At 40.4% G+C, this 23,658-nt stretch overlaps 1 protein-coding gene across 1 annotated transcript in view; it reads right to left on the bottom strand.

The window, feature by feature from the left end:
- Positions 1-2,337: 2,337 nt before the first annotated feature.
- Positions 2,338-23,658, bottom strand: part of LOC118982634 (alpha-N-acetylgalactosaminide alpha-2,6-sialyltransferase 2-like) — a 61,419-nt gene continuing 40,098 nt past the window's right edge. The window contains 4 exon segments of the mRNA XM_037039783.1: positions 2,338-2,445; positions 2,447-2,544; positions 2,547-2,722; positions 2,724-3,697. Coding sequence (XP_036895678.1) covers positions 2,338-2,445; positions 2,447-2,544; positions 2,547-2,722; positions 2,724-3,697 — 1,356 coding nt within the window.

Raw genomic sequence — 23,658 nt, 5'->3', positions numbered from 1 at the left:
CATGAATGTGTGATGAGGTCTGTCCATGTCTATCTGGTAAGATTAATATTCAGTCCACCATTCATAGTAATAAGTAAAGCAGATATCAAGTGTGCTGATCAGTAACATAATGGATATGCAGGGGTGAGTGTGCATGTGTGTCTGCCAGTCTGAGATAACAGAGTTATAACTAGCATTATAGCTGTATTTGAATAACACACCTAAGCTTATCACGTGGAGTTGCTCAATCTGCTCTAAAGAAGTTCAATTCTGCTATTCCTTGTCTTGACTTAGCATCACCCTAAGGGAGGCAGAAGAAAGCCCTAAGCCACCCCCAGTCATCCTCATCTAAAAATGAGAAAGTTTTTCCATCCCATAAATTCAAATGCCAACTTGAAAGGCATAAAAACAACCTCACCAACTAGAGTTTCAGGAAATTTGAACCTCTTTGAGCAGAGCAATCTCCTGTGGCTTTGGTGCTTCACTCACACTCCGCTTTTCCCAATCATGTAACAAAGGGACAAAAAAATCAGCTGACTTTTCAAGATCAGGAAAACAAATCAAGGAATTAGATCTACAACTTTCTCATTTCCAAGAATTAAGCTTGTACTGCTAGGCTGGATCTGTCCAGCCTATTCTACCTGTACTCTACTATATCAATATTCAAAGGTTATTGTAATGCCTCCCTTGTATATAACTTCTTTTACAACACTATCACAATCATATTTTGTTCGTTTATCATGTTTTTTTGTTAGAGTAGCAGTTTAGTAGACATTGGTCTCTTGATTCTAGTTGTTGAGTTCATTCATTCCTAGTATTATGTGTTGATAAGCTCTGTCTTCCAAAACTTCAGAACTGAAGGCCAGATGCTGATCCTTGGTGAATTTTCCAAGGCAAATGCTCTCTTGGAAACTCTCTTGTTAGCTAAACACCTGGTGTAGTAGAAGAGACTCCCCTAAGCTTCTAGTTACCAAGACATTAAATCACAGGTCTTGGTTAAATGGGGCTATATGGTGATATGTTGGATGAGACTTCCTTAAACCAGTCTGGGAAACAATCAAGTCTCAATGAAAGCCCAGAATGTACAGTTCTAATCCATCTAAAACCATTAAACTGATTATCAGATACCTCAGTTTAAATTAATTGAAATTATGACTTGACCTAAGGTTCATTACTCACCCATTAGTAGGGTTGGGGGGGGGGGGTTGTAACAAGATGGTAATAAATCTGTAATGGAATTTACTTCTATGGTAGGCAGTCTGCAGTATTACTGACACCTCCATTAAACAACCAGAAACCTCACCTGATTCTTCTGTTCATTTTTTGGATTTTTTAAATTAGTTTACATTCAATATTATTCTACATTAATTTTAGGTGTACAGCATAGTATTTTACACAGTGGCCCCCTCCTGATATTTCAAGTATCCACCTGGCCCCATACATTGTTATCACAATACTATTGACTATATTCCCTATGCTATAATGTATATCTCTGTGACTATTATGTAACTATCAATTGTACTTCTTAATCCCTTTACTTTTCACCCAGTCCCCGAAACTCCCTCCCATCAATCCTGTTCACCTCACCAGATTCTTCAATTCTAAGTGCGATTTTCACACCTTACCCTACATTTTATATGCTTTCTCTACATCCCTAACGCAAAAAAAAAAAAAAAAAGACAAATGATTACTTGTCATTCATATAATTATTTAACCTCAAATTACATTTTCTTTTCCGGTGTTTTGTGTGTGTGTGTGTGTGCTCCCACTTTATCAGACAAGGCTTCACTCCCCATGAGGCAGAAGCAAATTGATCACACTCTCCGAGAATTAACATCTTACAGAAGTATCCTCAAGACTTATCCTTAAACTGCTGAAGGCTTGATTTGGAGTGTTATGTGAAATCTTGACATAGTCAGTGAGAGATCTGGGGCTAGGCATTGCACTGCTGCTTGATCTTGGTGAAGAGGTAGGTCTGGAATGGCCGGACTGACATTCAGATATCAGAATGCTAAACTCTGAAGTATGACAGCCTCTGTTAGCCAAGGGCACATCTTATCTTCTTGGGAGTGTTATCATTCATTTTAGAACAAATCCAGCAAAGTAGTCTATTGTTCCTTAGCTAAAGTTGGAATGTCTATGTAAGATCCAGAGGGGGGTTGTCTTGAAAGAGTCAGATGCAAGATCTGTTGTAAGAACTTTGGTAAGAGTTGTGAACCTACCTTCCCTATCCCACTTTGGGAAGAGGGGAAAGGCTGAGGGGAGGTGGTTTTAAAAAAAGAAAAGAAAAAGGTTTTGGCCCCTGAGAGGATGAGAGCCAAGGCTCTGCAAGAAGTGAAGGGCTCATGGAGGTCGGGGTCAGAGCTGGTACAGCTGCATGATGCCAGCCTGGTGCAACTTTTTCCACAGAGTGGCCTCAAGATGCAGATCGTGGTTTGCATAAAATTTCAGTGGCTTCTTTTTTTTTGTCAAAATAGTGGTTAGAAAATTCCTGGTAATTTTCTGTGATAAATCCATAGGCGCTAACCTCATCACAGGTATGCAAAGCTGTCAGCAGGACGAGGGCCCCGTACTGGGCATGTATATGTCTTTAGCACCTCTGTTAATAAAGCTCGAATTCAAAAACCTCTCTGTCAGGTAGTGGATGAAGTTTGGATGTAGCAGCTTGAATTTACCCGCGGGGGCATCTGGTCCAAAATAGGCCTGAGGCAGGTCGCCTTTGTCCGGACCCTCCGGGACAGGCACCCAAAATGGCCGACCGCAGCATCACGTAGTCCCGGAAGCTGGCGGGGATGAAGAAGTAGCGCACGTCTCGCCCTTCAGGCACGGAGAGGAAGCCCTGGCCCCTGTAGTTGCTGAGGGAGTTCTTCATCGTGTTCACCATGAAGCCGTAGAAGGAGGTCTTGCTGCCCACGTCCTCCTTGAAGCCTCTGATCACAGCACCGTTGAGTCTGAAGACGCAGTCGTGGGCGTCGATGTGGCGGCCCTGGCGGGAGCCCTTCAAGATGCCCCCGTTGGCGACCACGGCACCCCGCACGCAGGGCGGCCGCAGCTCCTGGGGCGCAGCCCACAACTCCGCGCTCCCCGAGCCGTTCAGAAGGCGCAGGGTGGTGGCGACGTCCTCCTGAGAGAGGCCGCGCCCGCCGTAGGGGCCTCGCAGCTGGCTCAGGTCGGCCCAGAGCTCCGGGGTGAGGGGGCCGCCCCACAGCAGCACCCGGGTGGACAGACGGAAGAGCTGCTGGAAGCGTGGACACCGCTGCAGGGCCGCGGCCAGGGGGCGCGTGCAGGCCCCGCGCCGCTCGGGCTGCGGCTCCGAGCTCCGACTTCCCCAGGCTCCCGAGAACCAGCACAGGAGGTACCCCGCGCCGGCGGCCGCGAGCAGCGGCCAGAGCCAGGGGAGACGCCTGCGGCCCATCCTGAGGCGCCACCTTCGGCCGCCCCGCCGGCCTGCCNCGGGTGGACAGACGGAAGAGCTGCTGGAAGCGTGGACACCGCTGCAGGGCCGCGGCCAGGGGGCGCGTGCAGGCCCCGCGCCGCTCGGGCTGCGGCTCCGAGCTCCGACTTCCCCAGGCTCCCGAGAACCAGCACAGGAGGTACCCCGCGCCGGCGGCCGCGAGCAGCGGCCAGAGCCAGGGGAGGCGCCTGCGGCCCATCCTGAGGCGCCACCCTCGGCCGCCCCGCCGGCCTGCCCCGGCCTCCGCCCCTGGCCCCGCCGCACCTACCCTCCATCACAATCCGGGTTTTACTTACTTCAGTCCGCTAACTAGGTACAGCCGAGAAAAAGTTCCCGTTTTGACAGCAGAGAAAACAGGACCTCGGAGGTGTTAATGTCTGCCTGTTGTGTCAGGAGTTGGTTAGTTCTTGCGTCGCTCCATGTCTCTCTGGGATCCATTTAATTTTCCTTCTCCAAACTTACGTACTCAGGGTGCAGAATAGCCCATTAACTGAGAAAGTGATGCACACAATTTTTCTGTAATAATATAAAATAATAATAATTCATTGAGCCTTACCTAAATGTTAAAATCTGTGCAAGAACATTTGCAAATTTTGCTTTTTTTTTATTATGGATTGACTTTGCTATTCTTCATTGTTGTTTACAAAGTGCAGATTTTAAAAAAGATGGAAGTGTTGGAACTCCTTTGTATTTCTGATTAAATCTATTCCATATAAAAAGGCAATTGATTTGTATCTTATTTAGAAAATATATATATGGAAAAAGGTAACATGCAGCAGTCTCCTACTTTAATAAATTATCTGGATTAACAATTCAAAAATATTTTTCATATCTTATCTGCCGCAAGTAATATTTTAAATCATTTCTATGAGTCTTAGAGAAAGTTAAACATGAGGAATAATTTTAATTTACTTTTTCTGTTGTTGAGAATATTGTTCACCTCAACTTTTGAAAACAAAAGAACAGTAGTTGAATATCTCCATCTAGAGCCTGTTTAGGAAAAATGTAATTGCTAAAAAGCAGTCACTCTGTATTCTGATGGTGGGCTGCACTGCAACAACTCATCAGTGTGTCAGGAGAAAACGTCAAGGATGTGACTAACCTGTTTGGAATGGACACTGTGTGACCAGGTTTATGTGCCCCAGGATGCTGGTTTAGTTTCTATTCATGTGTCCTGAGATTGCACAAAGTAGTTCAGAGTTTTATAGCTCAAATGAACCAAATGGAGCTCTAATGTCTCTCTGTGCCTGCCATCCCTGCATAGGCAGTACATGAAGAATGTGGAGTTTGGGTGGTAAATTCCATCATAAAAATAAGCAAGGGTGAGTGGGAAAGAAAAGAAGTGGCACTTAATCCAGACTTGGCAGCTCAAGGAGAGTCTCCTGAATATACTGGTGTAGGAATTAAAACATAAAAGGGTATTTTTCTTTTTAATGATAATTTTATTTAATTTATCTTTGTTTGCATTTTTAAATTTTAGTTATAAACATTCACACACAGCCTCATTCCATCTCTTCCTGTATTTTAATCTATCAATGATTCATTTCCTATCTCCTTTTTATAATTTCTACTTTTTTTTCCATGTCTATTAGCACTTTTTCCTTGGCTTATGACTCATTCTGGTTTTTTTTTAACTTAATTTCACTTGTCAGTCTTTTTTAACATTGTCCACTACTACTGTGTCCCAGAAACTTTCTCTTCCCATTGTCCCCATGGCACGAAACTGTGCCAGGTGCTGTTAATGTTGTATCCGTAGTTCTTAAGCACTTAACATTTCCACACTGTCTACCACCAATACCAGATACTCTTTTGCCTGATGATTCTCTGACCACTGGAACTTACTCAATGCACACGTGATGAGACAGTGGTATCAGGGAATGAATGACCACTGAGAACCATGCCTAACAATGACTAGCAACAATTGTTGTACAGATATGTCAGCTCCTTCACCCCAGAGGCAAGACAATTTCACAACACACACCTATACTGGGTCTCAGAGGTCTGCAGTGAAGTTAAGCTTCAGTTGCTCACAACTGTAACTTGCTCCATAAAGCAAACTTCATTGGTTTTCTTTTCTTCCCTGTCTCACCTCTTCACTCATCTACTTCCTGGGATCATTCCAAATAAATTCCCTGTACTCAAAACTTGTCTTGGAGTTTTAACAAAGACAAACTTTTGGAATTCAAATAGAGACAAAATTTTAATTCCATAATTACTTCTTTGAATTTTTCTTTTCAGTAGTTTTTCCTGTCACTGAGACTCTTTAGATATTGGAGATTCTTAAGGTTCCACTCTCTGGTATAGCTCATCCACATTCCTGTTTTCATTTACCATCTGTAGGTTGACTCTGAAATTGATTTCTCTAGCCTAGTGTAACTTTCAAGGACCTAACTTCACTAAGATATTTCTGTCTCGTACAAAATTGTTAACTCTTTGAAGACTTGTCTATCATTTTTTATTTTATTTTCAAACTTTAAAATAGTACCTGACATGCCATATATATTGAATAAATGATATTTGAATTGATTAAAAAAAGAAAGTGCAGAAAAAATGTCAATTTATTTCATACAGGTCAACAGTAGAATCTTTCTGTGCCTGTATAGTAACAAAAGAAAATCTGCCTGGTCAATCCATATGAAATTATTAAAATCTGTAGAAAAGAAAAAAATCTACCTTTTTGGAGCACGATAGCTTAAACAGTCAGCTAACTAACAAAGCTTTTCATGTTCTAACAATTTGTTGACAAATTCAGTAATTTGTGTATTAAGGGCTGAAAATTGGTATTTAATATCTGTAGCTTTTATCCTCCTTTCAATTAATCAGCAAAAACTACTTCAGTTAATGTAGCAAAAACTACTTTGCTCAACTGAGCCCAATTGGTCTAGTTTTCAGAAGATCTGTAATATTAAGAATATTAACACTAATATTAACACTAAGAATTAAGTTTCTTGTGTTTAAAACAAATGAGAGCACCATCAAATCCACTTCTTCCCATTTAGAAAATGGAAAGCTGCTAGACAGAATACCCAGATCCACTGCTACAATAAACTATTTGCTCAATAAAGTATTTCACAAATAAGAACTAAGAATGTGTTCAAGAAATTAGGCACGTTTTTGCTATGAATCCTTAAAAGAATCATTCTATAGAACAGCAGAATGTCCGTGCTAATTGCAACTTAAATTGACTGCCTATTCCATAGGTGAAGAAGCTGAGATCCAGAGATGTGAAGAAGCTTTTTCTAAACCACAGCAGAAGTGCTAAACTGAGGCCGAGACTTCACCCTCATGGTTTATATCCAGACTTTCCTCCATCCAATTTGTATATTGCTTCAAAACTGCAATGTCACCATCATATTTAGTGACTTTGCAACTGCTTGAACTTATAGAAACAATATTTGTTAGAATCATTTTAAAAAAAGTAATGAGGCTTGGAAGAGGATCTAATGTTTATAAAGCACAACCCTTTTTCCCAATAAATATGTCCACTGTATAATATCTAAAAAGTAGGTTTCAGTGACTCAGTTTCGAGTCTAACGTAAAAAGTTGGAGATCATCACTTCTGTTTTTACAAGAAAACAACGCTGAGAAAACTGGAAATCCACAACTCTTCTCAAATCTATCGGAGCACTAAAGTGAAGGGCACACCACTGACCTGAAAAGTGCAGAGACAGTCGAATACAGATAATCACAGCTTACCAGGAGCAGAAGCTGCTGCTGGAGCCTGTTAGGAACACTTAAATGGTGATTAAATAATTGCTAAAGATGAAGCATTGACTAGCTTGAAAGATAAAAACTCCCGGGCCCAACCATAAATTTTACCTCCAAGAGCTCCATTGAGTACTGGTTAAAAAGATTAGAGAAAAATTCATTCATGTTACTGGCAGAAGAGGTAAAGTAACAATTTTTAAATAAGCTCAGGATAATTTGTTCTTTTTAACAGGTTCCCATCACGAAAGGAAAATACTTTACCAGAGCCTAACCAACTAGGGTTTTCTAGAGCCTAACTGACCAGGAGGAAGGAAATTGGTATGCTAAGAGAAGAAAGAAAAGGGTATCATATAAAATTCTCACTTAAAACCAAAAGCAAAAAAGAGTGAATAACACAAAGAAGCAATGAACAAGGATAATAAATAGAAAACTATTACAAACATGGTAGATATTAGTCCAACTATATCAATAACCATTTTTATTTGTATAATTTTATTTATTTTTAACTCCATTTTTATTCATTTTTATTTTTATTTTTGAATTGTTTATGCTATTATAGTTATCTCAATATTTCCCCCTTTGCTCCCCTCCCCTGAGCTCTGCCTTCCCTCAGTAAATCCCCACACCGTGGTTTATGGCCATGGGTCATGCATATATGTTCTTTGTCTAATCCATTCATCTTTTTTCAACCAGTCCCAACCTTACCCCTCCCCTCTTAGAGCTATCAGTCTGTTTCTTGTTCTTGTGCCTCTGATTCTATTTTGTTTTTTAGTGTTTTTGTTAGATTTCAGTTATAAGTGAAATTATATGGTATTTGTCTTTCATTGCCTAGCTTATTTCACTTAGCATGATAGTCTCCAGTTTCATCCATGCTATTATAAATGGTAAGAATTCCTTCTATTTTACTGCTATATAGTATTCCATTGTGTAAATGTACCACAGCTTTTTTACCCCCTCTCTGCTGATGGGCACTTAGGCCATTTCCAAATGTTAGGATTATAAATAACGCTGCTAAGAACACAGGGGTGCATATATTCTTTTGAATTGGTATTTCCAGGTTCTTCATATATTCCAAGAACTGGAATTGTTGGGTCAAAAGGCAGTTCCATTTTTAGTTTATTGAGGAAATTCCATATTGTTTTGCACAGTGGCTGCACCAGTCTGCATTCCCACCAACAGTGCACTAAGATTCCCTTTTCTCGGGCCCTGGCTGGTGTAGCTCAGTGGATTGAGCACGGGCCTGCGAACCAGAGTATTGCGGTTCGATTCCCAGTCAGGGCACATGCCTGGGTTGCAGGCCAGTTCCCAGCAGGGGACCCATGAGAGGCAACCATACATTGATACTTCTCTCCCCCTCTCCTTCCCTTCCCTTCTAAAAATAAATAAAATCTCAAAAAAATTAAAAAATATATTTTAAAAAAAGATTCCCTTTTCTCCACATCCTTGCCAGCACTTGTTCCTTGATTTATTAATGATTTCCATTTTGGCAGGTATGAGGTGGTATCTCACTATGGTTTTAATTCGTCTCTCTCTAATTGCTAATGATGTTAAGGATTTTTTCACATGTTGATGGGTCATCTGTATGTTCTCCTTGGAGAAGTGTCTGTTCAGGTCCTTTGACCATTTTTTAAATTGGATTCTTTGTCTTTCTGGTGTTGAATCAAATGGGTTCTTTATATATTTTGGAGATTAAACCCTTGTTAATGTATCATTGACAAATATGTTCTCCTATACAGTGGGTACCCTTTTCATTTTGCTGATGGTTTCTTTAGTAGTGCAGAAGCTTATTATTTTGATGTAGTCCCATTTGTTTACTTTTTTTCTATTTCCCTTGCCCTAAGAGATATATAGACAAACATTGCTATATAAGATATCTGAAATTTTACTGCTTGTTTTCCTGTAGAATGTTTATGCTATCATAACTTATATTTAAGTCTTTTACCCATGTAAAGTTTATTCTAGTGTATAGTGTAAATTGGTTGTCTAGTTCATTTTTTTCAAGTACTGGTCTAGTTCTCCCAACATCATTTTTGAAGAGAATGGTATATTCTTCCATTTATTTTTATCTTCCTCAATTTTTTTCTTTGATGTCCTATAGTTTTCTAAATTACAGATCTTTCACCTCCCTGGTTAAATTTATTCCTGAGTATCTCTTTTCTTTTGTTGTTGCAATGGTATATTGGATTGTTTTCCTCTTTTTCTATTAGTTAATTATTGATGTATAGAAATGGCATCAATTTCTGAATATTGATTTTGTATCCTGCTACTTTGCTAAATTCCTTTATTAGGTCTAGAGGTTTTGTAGTGGAGCTTAGCCATAAGCTAAGCTTGATTAGCTTTTTGTACATTTTCTATGTACAAAATCATGTCATCTGTGAATGACAGTTTTACTTCCTCCTTTCCAATTTGGATGCCTTTTATTTCTTCTTCTTGTCTGTTCACTGTGGCTAGGACCTCCAGTACTGTGTTGAATGAGAGTAGTGAAAGCAGACATCCCTGTCTTGTTCTTGATGTTAGAGGAAACACTTTGAGTTTTTGCCCATTGAGTATGATGTTGGCTATAGGGTTTTTTTCACTTTATTGATTTATTTTTAAAGAGGGAAGAGAGGGAGAAAGAAAGGGAGAGAGACACCAATGTGTGGTTGCCTCTCACACTCCCCTTAATGGGGAATGTCCTGCAGCCCAGGCATGCCCTGAATGGAAATTAAACCAGCGACCCTTTGGTTTGTAAGCTGACACTCAATTCACTGAGTGACACCAGCCAGGGCTGGCTATAGGTTTTTTACATGTGTCCTTAATTATGTTGAGGTATGACCCCTCTGTTCTCATTTTGCTGAGTATGTTTATCATAAATGGGTACTGAATTTTACCAAATGCTTTTTCTGCATCTATTAATATGACCATGTGATTTTTTATTTTTCATTTTGTTTTTGTAATGTATCACAGTTATTGATTTGTGCATATTGTACCAACCTTGCCTCCCAGGGATAAATCCCACTTGATCATGGTGTATGATTTTTAATGTATTGCTGGATCCAGTTTGCTAGTTTTTTATTGAGGACTTTAGCATCAATGTTCATCAGGGACATTGGCCTATAGTTTTCTTTCTTTGGTGTGTTTTGCAATTGCAATGATACTAGTCTCATAAAAAGAGTTTGGGAGACTTCCTGCCTCTTGTATGTTTTGGAATAATTTGAGAAGGATAGGTGTTAGTTCTTCTTTCAGTGATTAGTAAAATTCGCTTATGAAGCCATCTGCTCCAGGACTTTTCTTTGCTGGGAGTTTTTTTATTACTGCTTCAGTCTGATTAGTTTTTATCAGTCTATTCAGGTGTTGTGCTTCTTCCTGATTCATTCTTCTGAGATTATATCATATCATTCTTCTGAGAAATCTATCCATTCCACAAAGTTGGTCCAACTTCTTGGCATATAGTTTTTCATCATATTTTCTTCCTTTTTTATTTTAATTGTTGTTCAATTAAAATAAAGTTGTACACTTTTCTGCCTTTTACCCCCATCCCAGCCCATCCCCCCTACCCTCCCCACCTCCCTCTCATCTCCACACCCCCTTTGTTGTTGTCCATGTGTCCTTTATACTTGTTCCTGCAAACCCTTCTTTCCCCTTTTCCCCTGAAATTCCCTCCCCTCTCCCCTCTGGTCACTGTCAGCCTGTTCTCTATTTCAATGTCTTTGGTTATATTTTGCTTGGGTTTTTTTTTGCCTCGTTGTTTAGGTTCCTGTTAAAGGTGAGATCATATGGTATCATATCATATCATATCATATCATACTGTCTTTCACTGCCTGGCTCATTTTGCTTAGCATAATGCTTTCCAGTTCCATCCATGCTGTGGCAAAGGGTAGGAGCTCCTTCTTTCTTTCTGCTGCATAGAATTCCATTGTGTAAATGCACCACAATTTTTGGATCCATTCATTTACTGATGAGCACCTAGGTTGCTTCCATCACTTGGCTATTGTAAATTGTGTTGCTATGAACATTGGGGTGCACAGGTTCTATTGAACTGGTGCTTCGGGATTCTTAGAGTATAATCCTAACAGTGGTAGTGCTAGGTCAAAAGGCAGTTCATTTTTAGTTTTCTGAGGAAATTCCATACTGTTTTCCACAGTGGTTGCACCAGTCTTCAATCCCACCAACAGTGAACTAGGGTCCCCTTTTCTCTACAACCTCTCTAACACTTGCTGTTTGTTCCTTTGTTTATGGTGGCCATTCTGACCAGTGTGAAGCAGCATCTCATTGCAGTTTCAATTTGCATCTCTCTGATAGCTAGTGATGCTAAGCATCTTTTCATGGATGAAAAGGTGTCTCTGGATCCTCTGTGTGTCCTCCTTGGAAATGTGTCTGTTCAAGTCCTTTGCCCACTTTTTAATTGGGTTGCTTGTCTTCTTAGAGTGGAGTCATGTGAGTTCTTTATATATTTTAGAGATTAAACCCTTGTCTGAGGTATCATTGGAAAATATGTTTTCCCATATGGTTGGTTGTCTTTTTATTTTAATTCCATTTTCTTTAGCCATGCAGAAGCTTTTTACTTTGAGGAGATCCCATTTGTTTATTCCTTCCTTTATGTCCCTTGCTCTAGGGGACATATCAGTGAAAATATTGATGCATGAAATATTTTCCTGCCTATGTTTTCCTCTAGAGATTTTCCTGCCTATGTCTTGCTGCACCTGTTGCATGGTAGGAGGTGGAGCCTTAGGTATTCACCAGGGTGGGGCATAGTAGTACTTTGCTGCGTAGTAGCACTGTATGTGGGGGAGGGGCCAGAGAGGGAACAATGCCACTCCCTCTCTAGGCCCTAGCCCCACTTTCCACTGAACTCTCCTGTGAGACTGGGAGTTTCTCCCACCTTTTCAACCTCCTCAGTATTTTATAGTTAGAGGTTTTGAGTCTTTAGTTTCAGCTAGCCCCTCCTTGCCCACGTGGTCCACAGCCTTGCTGCAGAGCTTTTCCACCTGCCTGTCTGCCCATCTCTGCCCCTCCTACCAGTCTGGATGAATGTTTCTTTTACTCCTTGGTTGTTGGAGTTTCATGCAGTTTGATTTTCTGGCACTTCTGGTTGTTTATTATTTTTAAATTGGTTGTTATCCTCCTTTTGGTTGTGTGAGGGAGAGAAGCGTTTCTACCTGCACCTCCATCTTGGCTGGAACTCCCCAATTTGTTCTTATTCACATTTTCTATGTCCTTTTTCATGCTAATGTAGTTCCCACTAAGTTCCTGGTAGTTCTAACTCTCTTCCTTGAGCATCCTTATAGTCATTACTTTGAACTCTATGTCTGCTAAATTTCTTGCCACGATTCATTTAACACTTTTTCTGGGGAGTCTTCCTTTTCTTTCGTTTGGGAATTGTTTCTTTATTTTCCTACTTTAGCTGACTCTTTTTGTTCCTACATATTAGATAGATCTGCTTTGACTCCCAGTCTTCATGGGGTGGCTTTATGTGTGGTAGGAGTCCTGTGGGACTCAGCAGTGTAGTCTCCTTGATCTCTTGAGCTGGATGCTCTAGGAATGCCTCTTGTGCATTTCATGTGGGCTCCCTGTTGTATTTGGGTCTTCATTGTTGTTGGCCTGTTCATTGGTGGGTTCTTCCCTCTGCCTGGCTGACTGAGAGGCTCACCACTCCCCCCATGTCTTATACGCTGTTTACTGATGCTGACAAAACAAAGCAAAACAACATGGAAAACCAAATTCACACAAGAGAAAAAAAACCCAACAACCACAGTAAAATCAATGATAAAAGAACAAAGAATAATAACAGTGGAAAGAGAAATAGGATATTTTAAGAAGAACAAGAATATGATAAAAATTAAAGAAAAGGAAAATGATTATGAGAGGATAGAGGGAAGAACAACAATAAGAGGAAGGCATAGGAACAAGGAATGTCCACAAAAGAACTAAGAAAGGGAAAAAATAAAATTTAAGAAAATAAGAGAAGAAAGGAAAAAAGGCAAAATAAGAAAAGGGAAGATGAAAATATGATAGTAGAAAGAAAAATAGAGAAAAATTTTCATTGAGGAAAAAATGTTATAAAGCCACATGAAAGAAAAAATAACAAAAATAATGAAAAATAACAATGTGGGATTCATCTCAACAGAGTTTAGTGCTTCTCTGCTGGCTTCTTCCTCTGGATACAACTCTAATGTTATCTGAAACTGGTGTAAGCCAAGCCAGGTGCTGCCTCGTCTAGCTCTAGGCAGCCTGTTCAAAGCTATATGCAATTCATAATTGGCAGCTGTCTCATTCTGGCTTGTCTGCATCCTGGATAGGCCTCGCTTCTCCATAAGTCTGGCTTTTTATCAGCACAGAGGTCAAGGGTGGGTCAACTATCAAAGGCACTGCTGGAACTGCCTCCACCTGCCTCTGCTTACGGTCCTGCTGTTGGTCTTAGTTTAGCTATTGACCCATCTGTTTCTCAGAGGTCTTCTGGTGGAACTGGGAAGATGGAACCCCAGGATGTTCTGTGGGAAGTGCCAGTCAGACTTCAGGGAAGATGGTAGTTATGTTCCCCTTTGTTCATACCACACATCTAAGTCTGCCCCAGATTATTTCCCAGCACTTGGCAGGGAGAAGCTTGTAGTAAGATAATGGATGGGACCTCCAGACCCCAGCATTTGGGTCTGCTGGAAAATGGGAGGATGTTCCTAGGCTCTCCCATGAGAGCATGCACCAGTCTGGTTCCTGGGAAAGTGTACGGGATGGCTATGCCCTAAAGCCAGTCTCTAGCATCTCTGAGTCTGCCTATATTGCAGTATCCTCGGCAGGGAATAGGATGTATGTTCAGGGAAAGTAAGAAACAAAGGAAAACATTTTAAACTTTAAAAAATTAATGTATGCTGGTTGGGGCAAGCAGAATTCAGAGGGTGGGGTGAGCAAGCAGTTTCCCAAAGGGAAGAGTAATTGTTTTCCCCGTGAGAGGGACTTGTTCTTCTTTAAAAAGAATGGCTGCTGTGGTATCAGGATATATCCTAACACTGGGGACCCAGCATGCATATCCCCATGCCTTTCACCCAAGCCTCCCACTCCAGGCTTTCCTCACACAACTATAGACCGTGCTGGCCTCCCTTGCCTGAGTCCAAGGTAAGTGACTGGGAGTGTGAACCCTGTGTGTTGGCCCTTTTAAAAAAAAGAAAAGGAAAGAAAAAAGGTGGCTTTGTCTCCAGTGGGCTCCATCTTTCTCCAGTGGGCAAAATACCCATGGCTTTTTACCACTGGATGCTGTATGGGCAGGAGAACCCAGCACTAGCGTTCTGTGCTCAGAAGCCCAGTTCAGGGTCCAGCCTTTACTTCTGTCCAGGGAAAGCTCCCACAGCCATGCGACAACTTTGGTTTGCTGCCTGTGAAAGGCACCAGCCCCTATTGTATCCCTGCCTTTTCTACCAGTCTTGGGTGGTTTCTGTTCATCATTAGTTAGATATCTCCTCTTCAGGTGGTCTTCAGTTGTTTATTTCAGGTGGATGTTCCCCTCTTTATTTTTAATATCAGTTTGGTTCTGGAAGGCAGTATGAGATAAATTCTACTCTGCCGCCGTCTTGCCACTCTTGTCAATAATCATTATAATGTGACCAGTTAAAAGCAGACTTTTAGAATAAATTTTAAAAAACAAGACCCTCTGTATGCTGTTTACAAGAATTCCACTTTGAAATAGATGAATCCTCTATTATAGTTGGAAACAGATCCAGCAGAAAATCAGTAAAGATAAAATTGAACTTAACAGCACTAGGATGTACAAAGCATAATTCAGAGATATTGCAGGCTCAGTTCCAGACCACCACAATAAAGCCAATAGTACAGTAAAGCAAGTCACATGGTTTTGTTTGGGTTTTTCAGTGTTTATAAAAGTTATTTTTACAGCATAATGTAATCTATTAAGTGTGCAATAACATTTTTAAAATGTGTGTACCTTAATTTAAAAATACTGATGAAAAATGCTAACCATCATCTGAGTCTATTAGAAAAATGGTGCCAATAGACTTGATCAAAACAGGGTTGCCACAATATTCAATTTGTAAAAAATGCGAAGTCTGCAAAGTACAGTGAAGCAAAACACAGTAAAACAAGTTATGCTTGTAATTGGATCTAAGTGACACAGAAGACTTCATCCAACACATTCTCCTCAAGATGCAATGGATCACTCACCAAGTTAACCACATTCTGGGCTGTAAAGCACACCTTAACAAATGTAAGAGAACAGATATCATAAGACCACAACCAAATTAAACTAATAACAGAAAGATAACTTGAAAAAAATTAAAATATTCGGAGATCAAACACAATGTATCATAAAAAAATCTTCAGAAAAGTTTAATTTCAAAGTAAATGAAACTGAACATACAACTTATCAAACTTTGTAGGACAGAGTGAAAACAGTATTTAAAGGGAAATTTACAGCATATTGAATTTTACAGCATACTGAGTACATCTATTACAATAAAGGAAACATCTAAAATAAATACTCTAAGCTTCTTTCTTTAGGAAACTAAGAGAGAGAGAGAGGGAATTACATCCAAAGTAATCAGAAGAAAATTAGAGCAGAAATCAATAAAGTGGAAAACATTGTGTAAGTATCCTTATAAGAGAGGGGGAAAAGGAATTTTGAGAGTCAAATCAAGGAGACACAGGGGAAGGCGTGAAGCAGAAAGACGCATCCACAAGCCTCCAGAGGCTGGAAGAGGCAAGGAACAGACTCTCGCCTTGAGGCTGTAGAGGGAATGTGTCCCTCTTGACACCTTGATTTTGGACTCTGGGCCTCCAGAACTGTGAGAGAGTAAATTTCTGTTGCTTTAAGCTTTAGTCTCTGTGGCAATTTATTACAGCAGCCATAGAAAACTAACATAATATTAAAAAACTAGTTTCTTGAACAAAATCCCCAAAGAAAACCCCAGTTAGCCAATCAGCTAATGACATTGAGATACAGGTAATCATTTAAGCTGAATTGTCAGCCTAAATGACAAATACCGGCTCCCTCGGGGTATCCCAGACATTCTAAGTACTTTTCTAATAATGAGCTAGCTTTTTTTAAATTGAGAAGTTCTGATGAATGTGTATGCTTTTAAAAATGCGTATTATATTAAATTGGCTCTTGGAAATGCCATCTACTTGTCTGAGTCCCAGCTATACACACTGTTTATGACAGGCTTGAATATGAACAAAAGGGGGGTGAATTTATGGTAGAGCTACACAGTTGTGAAGGTATTGTCAGCCAACTCAAATAGATTGACTTACATAGTTCTTGGTTTGCCGTTCTGCCTTAATACATTTGTACCTGATCCATACACTACGTATTCACCTATCTGGACACTCTCTTTGTCAGAGGAGGACATCAGAAAACTCTGTACCCCTGCCCTCCTCCACTGTCAAAACTTCCGTATTTGGGGCCCTAGCCAGGTTGCTCAATTGGGTAGAGATCCTTTCTGATAAACATCTTCCTGATAACCAAGGTTATGGGTTTGAGCTCCTCTCTCCCTCTAAAATCACCAATCAATTAAAAAAAATTTATACTTAGAATTTCCAAGTCTTATCATTTTGTTCTGATTGAAATTTTCTCACATCTCAAGATCTTGTTCGCAGTTAGGAATATTCTGAAATTCACATAGTTTTCACTGCTTTTTAGTTCATGTTAATGAGATTATTTTTTAGAAGAGAGTTCATCTTGTCTTCAAGTATATTTATTTAATGTTTACCTATTTATCTGTTCCACCAGTGTCATAACTTTGAAACCTGCGATTTTGATTCTATAGAAGAATAACCTGGAAAATCTTGTGGGCAGATCATGCCTCTGGATCTACTCCTCTCCTTGAACTTTTGATTCAGTGGGTGGCTGATGGGAATGAGCCCCTCAGACAGCCCTGAAACTCCCCCTTTTCTACTCGGTTACCTTCAACCTTACATACTTAGCCTAGAAACATTTTGCCAGAATCAAAATAGGCATTCAATAAATGCCTAAGATATTGAATTAACCCACACTGATGAATTTTATACTGTACATTGATTTTTGTGCTAACAGACACTAAGGAAAGAAAATATAAGGCCTGTGAACCTAGAGAATTTAGATTTTAAATTAGTTGGTCTTATATTTTTGAGGTTACAGGGCCCTTTGGAAATCATATCAAAGCTATAAATTCATATATTTAGATAAGCATATCCACAAAGTTTGCATGTAAATTCGGGGGATTTGTAGCATTTTGAAAACTGTTCTCAAACCCTCCAGGGATCCAAAGTCCTCAAGATAGAAGCTCTAGGTGAAAGTGTAATGTAGAAAACAGCATTATGTGGAGGGCACAGCGAATATCCACTTAATCATTCAATCCATTAATTAATGAACTATCTTATGAATGTTAAATGAAATTTGCACTAATCTCAAGTTGCCAGCAGTTATCCCTAGAATTTAAGTTGAAATCAAAAAGGATACATGTGTTTTTCTATAACCAGTGCTTTGGTACCTCCTCTTGTGACAAATTAGAGAGTGAATAAATTTATAAAAACAATACAAAAGGAAAATGACACAAGAAACAATCAGAACAAATAAATGTCATTTTTTAGGGAAAAACAAACCAAAATGACCAGTCTTTTCATCCTGAAAATGTAAATCCTCAATTATCCTCCTGTCACTGCTCCAAGTTCCCACAGAAAATAAAGACAATCATCACTGCAAAATTGTTTGTTTATTTAAAGGAAATATTTTCCTCAAACAATATATTAGAATTTCTTGGTTAATTAGTCAAAGCCCCATAGAGCTATCAAGGTTTGGCCCCAAAAGAATGAGCCTAGAAGTAAAATCAGAAGCCAGCTCTTCAACACATCATCCCCCTTAGACCGTACCCAGTTCTCAATTCTCTGATCTAAACTTAGCATCTTAATGCTGAAAACATTTCCAGAGTAAAGGAGTGGGAAAGAGGAGGTCTCACCCAAAGGCTTTTTTGTACCTGTAAGACTAAAGTACTTTTCATGCCTCCTTGCCTTGGAAGGGCTAAGATTCCCATTGGCTCTCTAAGTACTTCTAAGCAAAAAGACTGTGAAGGCTTCTAATTCCCACCTATAGGGAAGAAAGAGAAGACACCATAAATTCCAAAATGTTCCAAAGAGGAACACTCAGCCCACAGTCTCAGAACACTGACTGACCCTTCCCTATATCACATGACTCCAGCACAGCTAAATGGTTCAGTAATGATCCCTAAGCTTGTCCTCTGGAGCGGGCACTATCGAGGAACCATAAACCTAATGACTGCCAAGCATCTACCCAGTACAACTGACCCATGGAGAACAGGAATTGAAATATAGATATTTAGATAACCAGCCCAGTATATTTTTCTATCCTCCACAGACTTTAGTTTCAACTTTTTTTTTCATTACAACAAGAGGTGAAGTACATTATCATCATGGGACTTATAACCATCCCAGAAATAATCTTTATCTTCAGATAGATGCTCCTTAGCACTATAACTCAGGGATCTCCAACACCCAGGCTGAACCAGTACCAATTCAAATGTTCAAACTACATGACTGATGCTCTTTATCATAAATGCAATGGTTTATTGAAAGGATGCATGGTGACTTCCAGCCAAGATGGAGGCGTAGGTGGAAACACTGTGCCTCCTTGCACAACCAAGTTTAAAGACAACAAAGTTTTAGTAACAAAAACACAGCCAAAACACAGAAAATTGAACTGTATAAAAGTCCAACACCACCGAACCATTCAGTAAGACTGGTAAGAGGGGCGGAGTCAGCGGCAGAGTGGGGTTTGGCAGGAAAGATCAGCCAGACGAACCAAGGCACACAGGAGCACAAGCAGCGGTTGGCGGAGCCCAGGCGTGGAGTGGTAACAGATGGACCCAGTGAGGGTGTAAGGCAGCTGGTTGACCACGGTCACACATTCCCGCACAGATAAACCAGATGAAGGAGTGAGCAGTGAGACAGACTGCTTGGGATAGGGCCCCAGTGATGGGAATTAGAGCCTGAAAGCACCAATTGGAAAGACTTCTGGGGTTGAGGTGCCAGGAGACGCTCCCAGGCTCACAGAGAGTTTGTCGGAGAGACCCACAGGGTTCTGAAGGGTGCACAGGCCCACACACCCAGAAACCGGCATCAGGGGGGCTAGGTTTGCTGTAGGAAGCAGCAGAGGGGACTGAAATCCGAGAGAGAGCAGAACAAATGCCATTGCCCCTCTCTGTCCCTGCCCCCACATGCAGCATCACAACCCAGTGACTGGGTCGCCCCACCCTCATGAACACCTAAGGCTCCGCCCCTCATATGTAACAGGCATGAACAGACCAAAACATTATGGCTCAAGAACAGCTCAAAGCCCCAGAGCCACTAATTCTAAGCGACCAAGAGATAGCCAACCTTTCAGATGCACAGTTCAAAACACGGGTGATCAGGATGCTCACAGAACTGGTTGATTTTAGTCACAAATTAGAGGAATGTATGAAGGCTAAACTAATTGAAATGAAGGGAAATGCACAGGAAACCAATAGTGATGGAAAGGAAACTGGGACTCAAATTAAGGGGGTGGACCAGAAGGAAGAAAAAAATGACCAAACAGAAAAGAATAAAGAAGCAAGAACTCAAAAAAAAAATGAGGAGAGTCTTACGAACCTCCAGGACATCTTTAAACTTTCCAACATTCAAATTATAGGGGTACCAGAAGGGGAAGAGGAAGAGCAACAAGTGGAAAACTTATTTGAACAAATAATAAAGGAGATCTTCCCCAATCTGGCAAAGGAAATAGACTTCCAGGAAGTCCAGGAAGTCCAGGAAGCTCAGAGTGTCCCAAAGAAGTTGGACCTAAGAAAGAACACACCAACGCACATCATCATTACATTAGCCAAGATTAAAATGAAAGAGAGAATTCTAGAAGCAGCAAAACATAACGGGACAGTCACCTACAAAGGAGTTCCCATCAGACTGTCAGCTGATTTCTCAAAAAAGACCTTACAGGCAAGAAGGGGCTAGAAAGAAATATTCCAAGTCATGAAACCCAAAGACCTACATCCAAGATTGCTGTATCCAGCAAGCTTTCATTTAGAATGGAAGAGCAGATAAAGTGCTTCTCAGATAAGGTCAGGTTAAAGGAGTTCATCATCACCAAGCCCTTATTATATGAAATGTTAAAGGGACTCATCTAAGAAAAAGAAGATAAAAAATATGAACAGTGAAAGGACAGCAAACTCACAGTTATTAACAACCACACCTAAAACAAAAACAATCTAAGAGGACAGCTAGATCAGGAGCAGAACCATAGAAATGGAGATCACATGGAGGGTTAGCAACAGGGGAGTGGGAGGAGGAGAAGAGGGGAGAAGGTACAGATAATAAGTAGCATAGATGGTAGGTAGAAAATAGGTGGGGAAGATGGCAAGAATAGTATGGGAAATATAGAATCTAAAGAACTTCTGACACATGGACATAAATTACGAAAAGGAGGGAAATGATGGGGGAGCAGTGTGCAGGGTGGAGGGGAATGAGGGGGGAATAGGACAACTGTAATGGCATAATCAATAAAATGTAATTTAAAAAAAACAAAAAGGTTGCATGGTTAAGAAGGTTGTCAATTAAGGTAGCCTTCTGAGTCTGCCTTCTTGGACCATGACCCCCTACAAGCTGCTTTCCTGCCACAGGAGTAAGTTTATCTCTCACAGGTCTGCCAAGTCCTAAGTTTTCTGCTTAATTATAAGGGGTTTGAAGAAATGAAATGTGGTTTCCGTCCTGCTGGCCATAAGGAACAAATGGCTGCAATCACTTCAAGTAGCCCATGGATATTTTCTGTGACAGGTGATTTCATTCTCGCACTTCAGCACGTATCTGAAGGAGCTTAGTTTCCCCACTCAGACCTTCCAACCAACTCCAGCCTTGACAGATAAACATTACTGTAGCGAGGCTCTCAGTGATTCCTGTGCCTTTCTTTAATGGGTATCTAAACAAGGCAATGTGGCAGGCTTGCTGAGCTACTTATACATTTCCTTATATGGTGACTAAATATTAGTACCCATTTGAAAACCACTTCAGTGCCCACAAAAGCTGCTCCATAAATCAGTGTTGTTAATCTCACATGGTCACTGACCATGGTGTGGTATCACTAAGGCAAATCTGTTGAATGAAAGCAATGATCAACAACATTTTCTGGATTCAAGTAACCTTTGGCATTTTTTTGTACTTATCCTCTGCCCCAATTTAAAATTTAAAAGACTAGAAGAGATTGGACACTTGTCACCAGGTGCCACTTGCCATGTTCCAAGAGCCCATCTGCTCCATTAAATAGTCTGATCAGCTACTTCATACAAATGCTCCAGGAATAGCTTTTATCTCGATCTGAGTTATCTCTAATTTGCTAAGTCAGTTTTCACTGGCAGCCATCCTTGTGAATGTATTGGTAAGTGATATGTCACAGTCATTTTCTTCACCTTCCAGGACCAACGTGTGGACTTTTTCCCAAGGCCACCAGACTAAGACCTATCTATTTCATTCCAAATCTCACTGGAGTGTGGCATCTTGGAGCCAGTGCAAAATAGAAGGAGGAAACAAGCAGACATCTGTACATTTGATGCAGGCCAGACAGAACCGTTCTTCAGCAAGCTTTATGGCCCAGGGAAAGACCATCACTATCAACAGAATGAGAGGTGCCAAAAAGAAGGAACCTTCATTAGTTATCTGATTTTGTATAGTGGATTTGCGAATTCACTCCTGCCTTATCCAGTCCCTATGAGATCTGTTTCCCAACTCCTTCTACTGTCGTTACACTCAAATGACACGTGCCATTTTTCAGTTCTAACAGCATACAGATACCAAGGCATCCTGTGCCCAGTCTGCTAGTAGGTGAGAGAAGACAAGCTTCTGGGGCCCTGGGCATTCCAATTAGTACTAAAACCTGTCTTAGCTGAGGTCCCTATAGACATTACTAATGCCCTTTCTGGTATCCCACCAGTTTCAGACATGTCTTAGTCTTTCTTCTTCCTCTCAGGCACATAAAAAATGTTGGAGAAAGCCATGCTATTTAACAGTAAGTTCCAATGTTCCTGCCCCGATTATAGGATCTTTTCTTAGATGTAAAATCACTTCGTAAAATTGAGAGGAGTGTCTTCTTCCAGGAGCTCTCAATTTTTTCTTTCTTCTGCTTTTTGGAGCCTCTGATTCCATCTAATCAGATCATTCAGAACCACCACTGAGCCTGTCTTTGACAGGTTGCTCTCCATTCTTCACTCAGTGACAGAATAACCTTTACTTGAAAAAGAGAAAATTATGAACATCAGCATTAACATCAAGATCTGTAATTAAGCTGGTGAGGAAACATTCTCTTCAGACCTTCAGATCGCTTCCGCTTGTTTTACAAATACAGCCCTGACATTTTAGTTTTCATCTTCATCTCACCCTTAGACTTTGACAAGACATTATTACCATGTTTTAAACAGCCAGTCAAAGCTTTTCCCCTTACACATGTGTGAGCCAGGGGGGAAAAATCAGTCTTTGAAAAGGTTGGATGCCATAGGTACAATAAAGAAGGAACATTTATTTTTCTGCCCACTCCATTGCTTCCTGGACTCATTCTTCTCCAGCCAAAGCTGGGGGATATCAGCTAGAACTCTGAACTAACTTTCTTTCTTCCTTCCTTTCTCCCTTCCTTCTTTCAATTTTATTTATTGATTTTTAGAGAGGGGAAAATGTGTGGCGAAAGAGAGGGAGAGAAACATCAATGTGAGAGAGAAACACCAACTGGTTGATTCTTGCACACCCCCAACCAGGGGTACCTGTCCTGAAACCCAGGCATGTGTCCTGACTGAGAATCAAACCAGCAACCTCTCATGTTGCGGGACGATGACCAACCCACTGAGCCACACTGGTAAGGGCCAGCCCTTTCTCCCTCCCTCCCTTCCTCCCTTCCTTCCTTCCTTCCTTCCTTCCTTCCTATAAACCATCAAAATAAATTAATTATAATTCTTGGTCCAGAATGTCTTCATGGATGTGTCTTTTTATTGTTAATTGCATGCAGTCATTTATATTCATAATATAGTAGATCTCCACAATCCATCCAATCACAGAACTGAAACATTGCCAATAACTTACTTCTAGCCCTGACCCAACCCCACCCTGCATTTCCACCCTAAATGTTAGCACAGTCCTCCATTGTCTGCCTCTTAATTTTTTGTCTTTTTATAGCTTATTGCCTAATATATTTTCAAATGTTGAAATATATTATTCAGTTTTACTTTCTTTTGCCTTATGAGAAAAGATACTATATGTAGTCTTCTAGAACTTGATTTTTCACCTTCAATATTATATAACCACAAATCATCTTTATTATTGAACATATCTGTATTTTATTCATCTTCACCACTATATCACATTTCATTGAATGAGACATAACACAATCTATTTTTACATTTTTCTCTCAATGAGAATGTGTTGTTTATGTTGTTTTGCTGTTAATGGACAATGCTGCTATGAATATTATACTTGTCACCTAGTTCACATGTGCTGATGTATATATATACATATATTAGATAATAAAAAGGTTT

Source organism: Sturnira hondurensis, unplaced genomic scaffold (genome assembly GCF_014824575.4).
Source record: "Sturnira hondurensis isolate 20B ecotype Veracruz unplaced genomic scaffold, ASM1482457v3 Scaffold0002039, whole genome shotgun sequence".
Classification (NCBI taxonomy): Eukaryota; Metazoa; Chordata; class Mammalia; order Chiroptera; family Phyllostomidae; genus Sturnira; species Sturnira hondurensis.
This window is presented reverse-complemented; position numbering and strand designations above follow the sequence as displayed.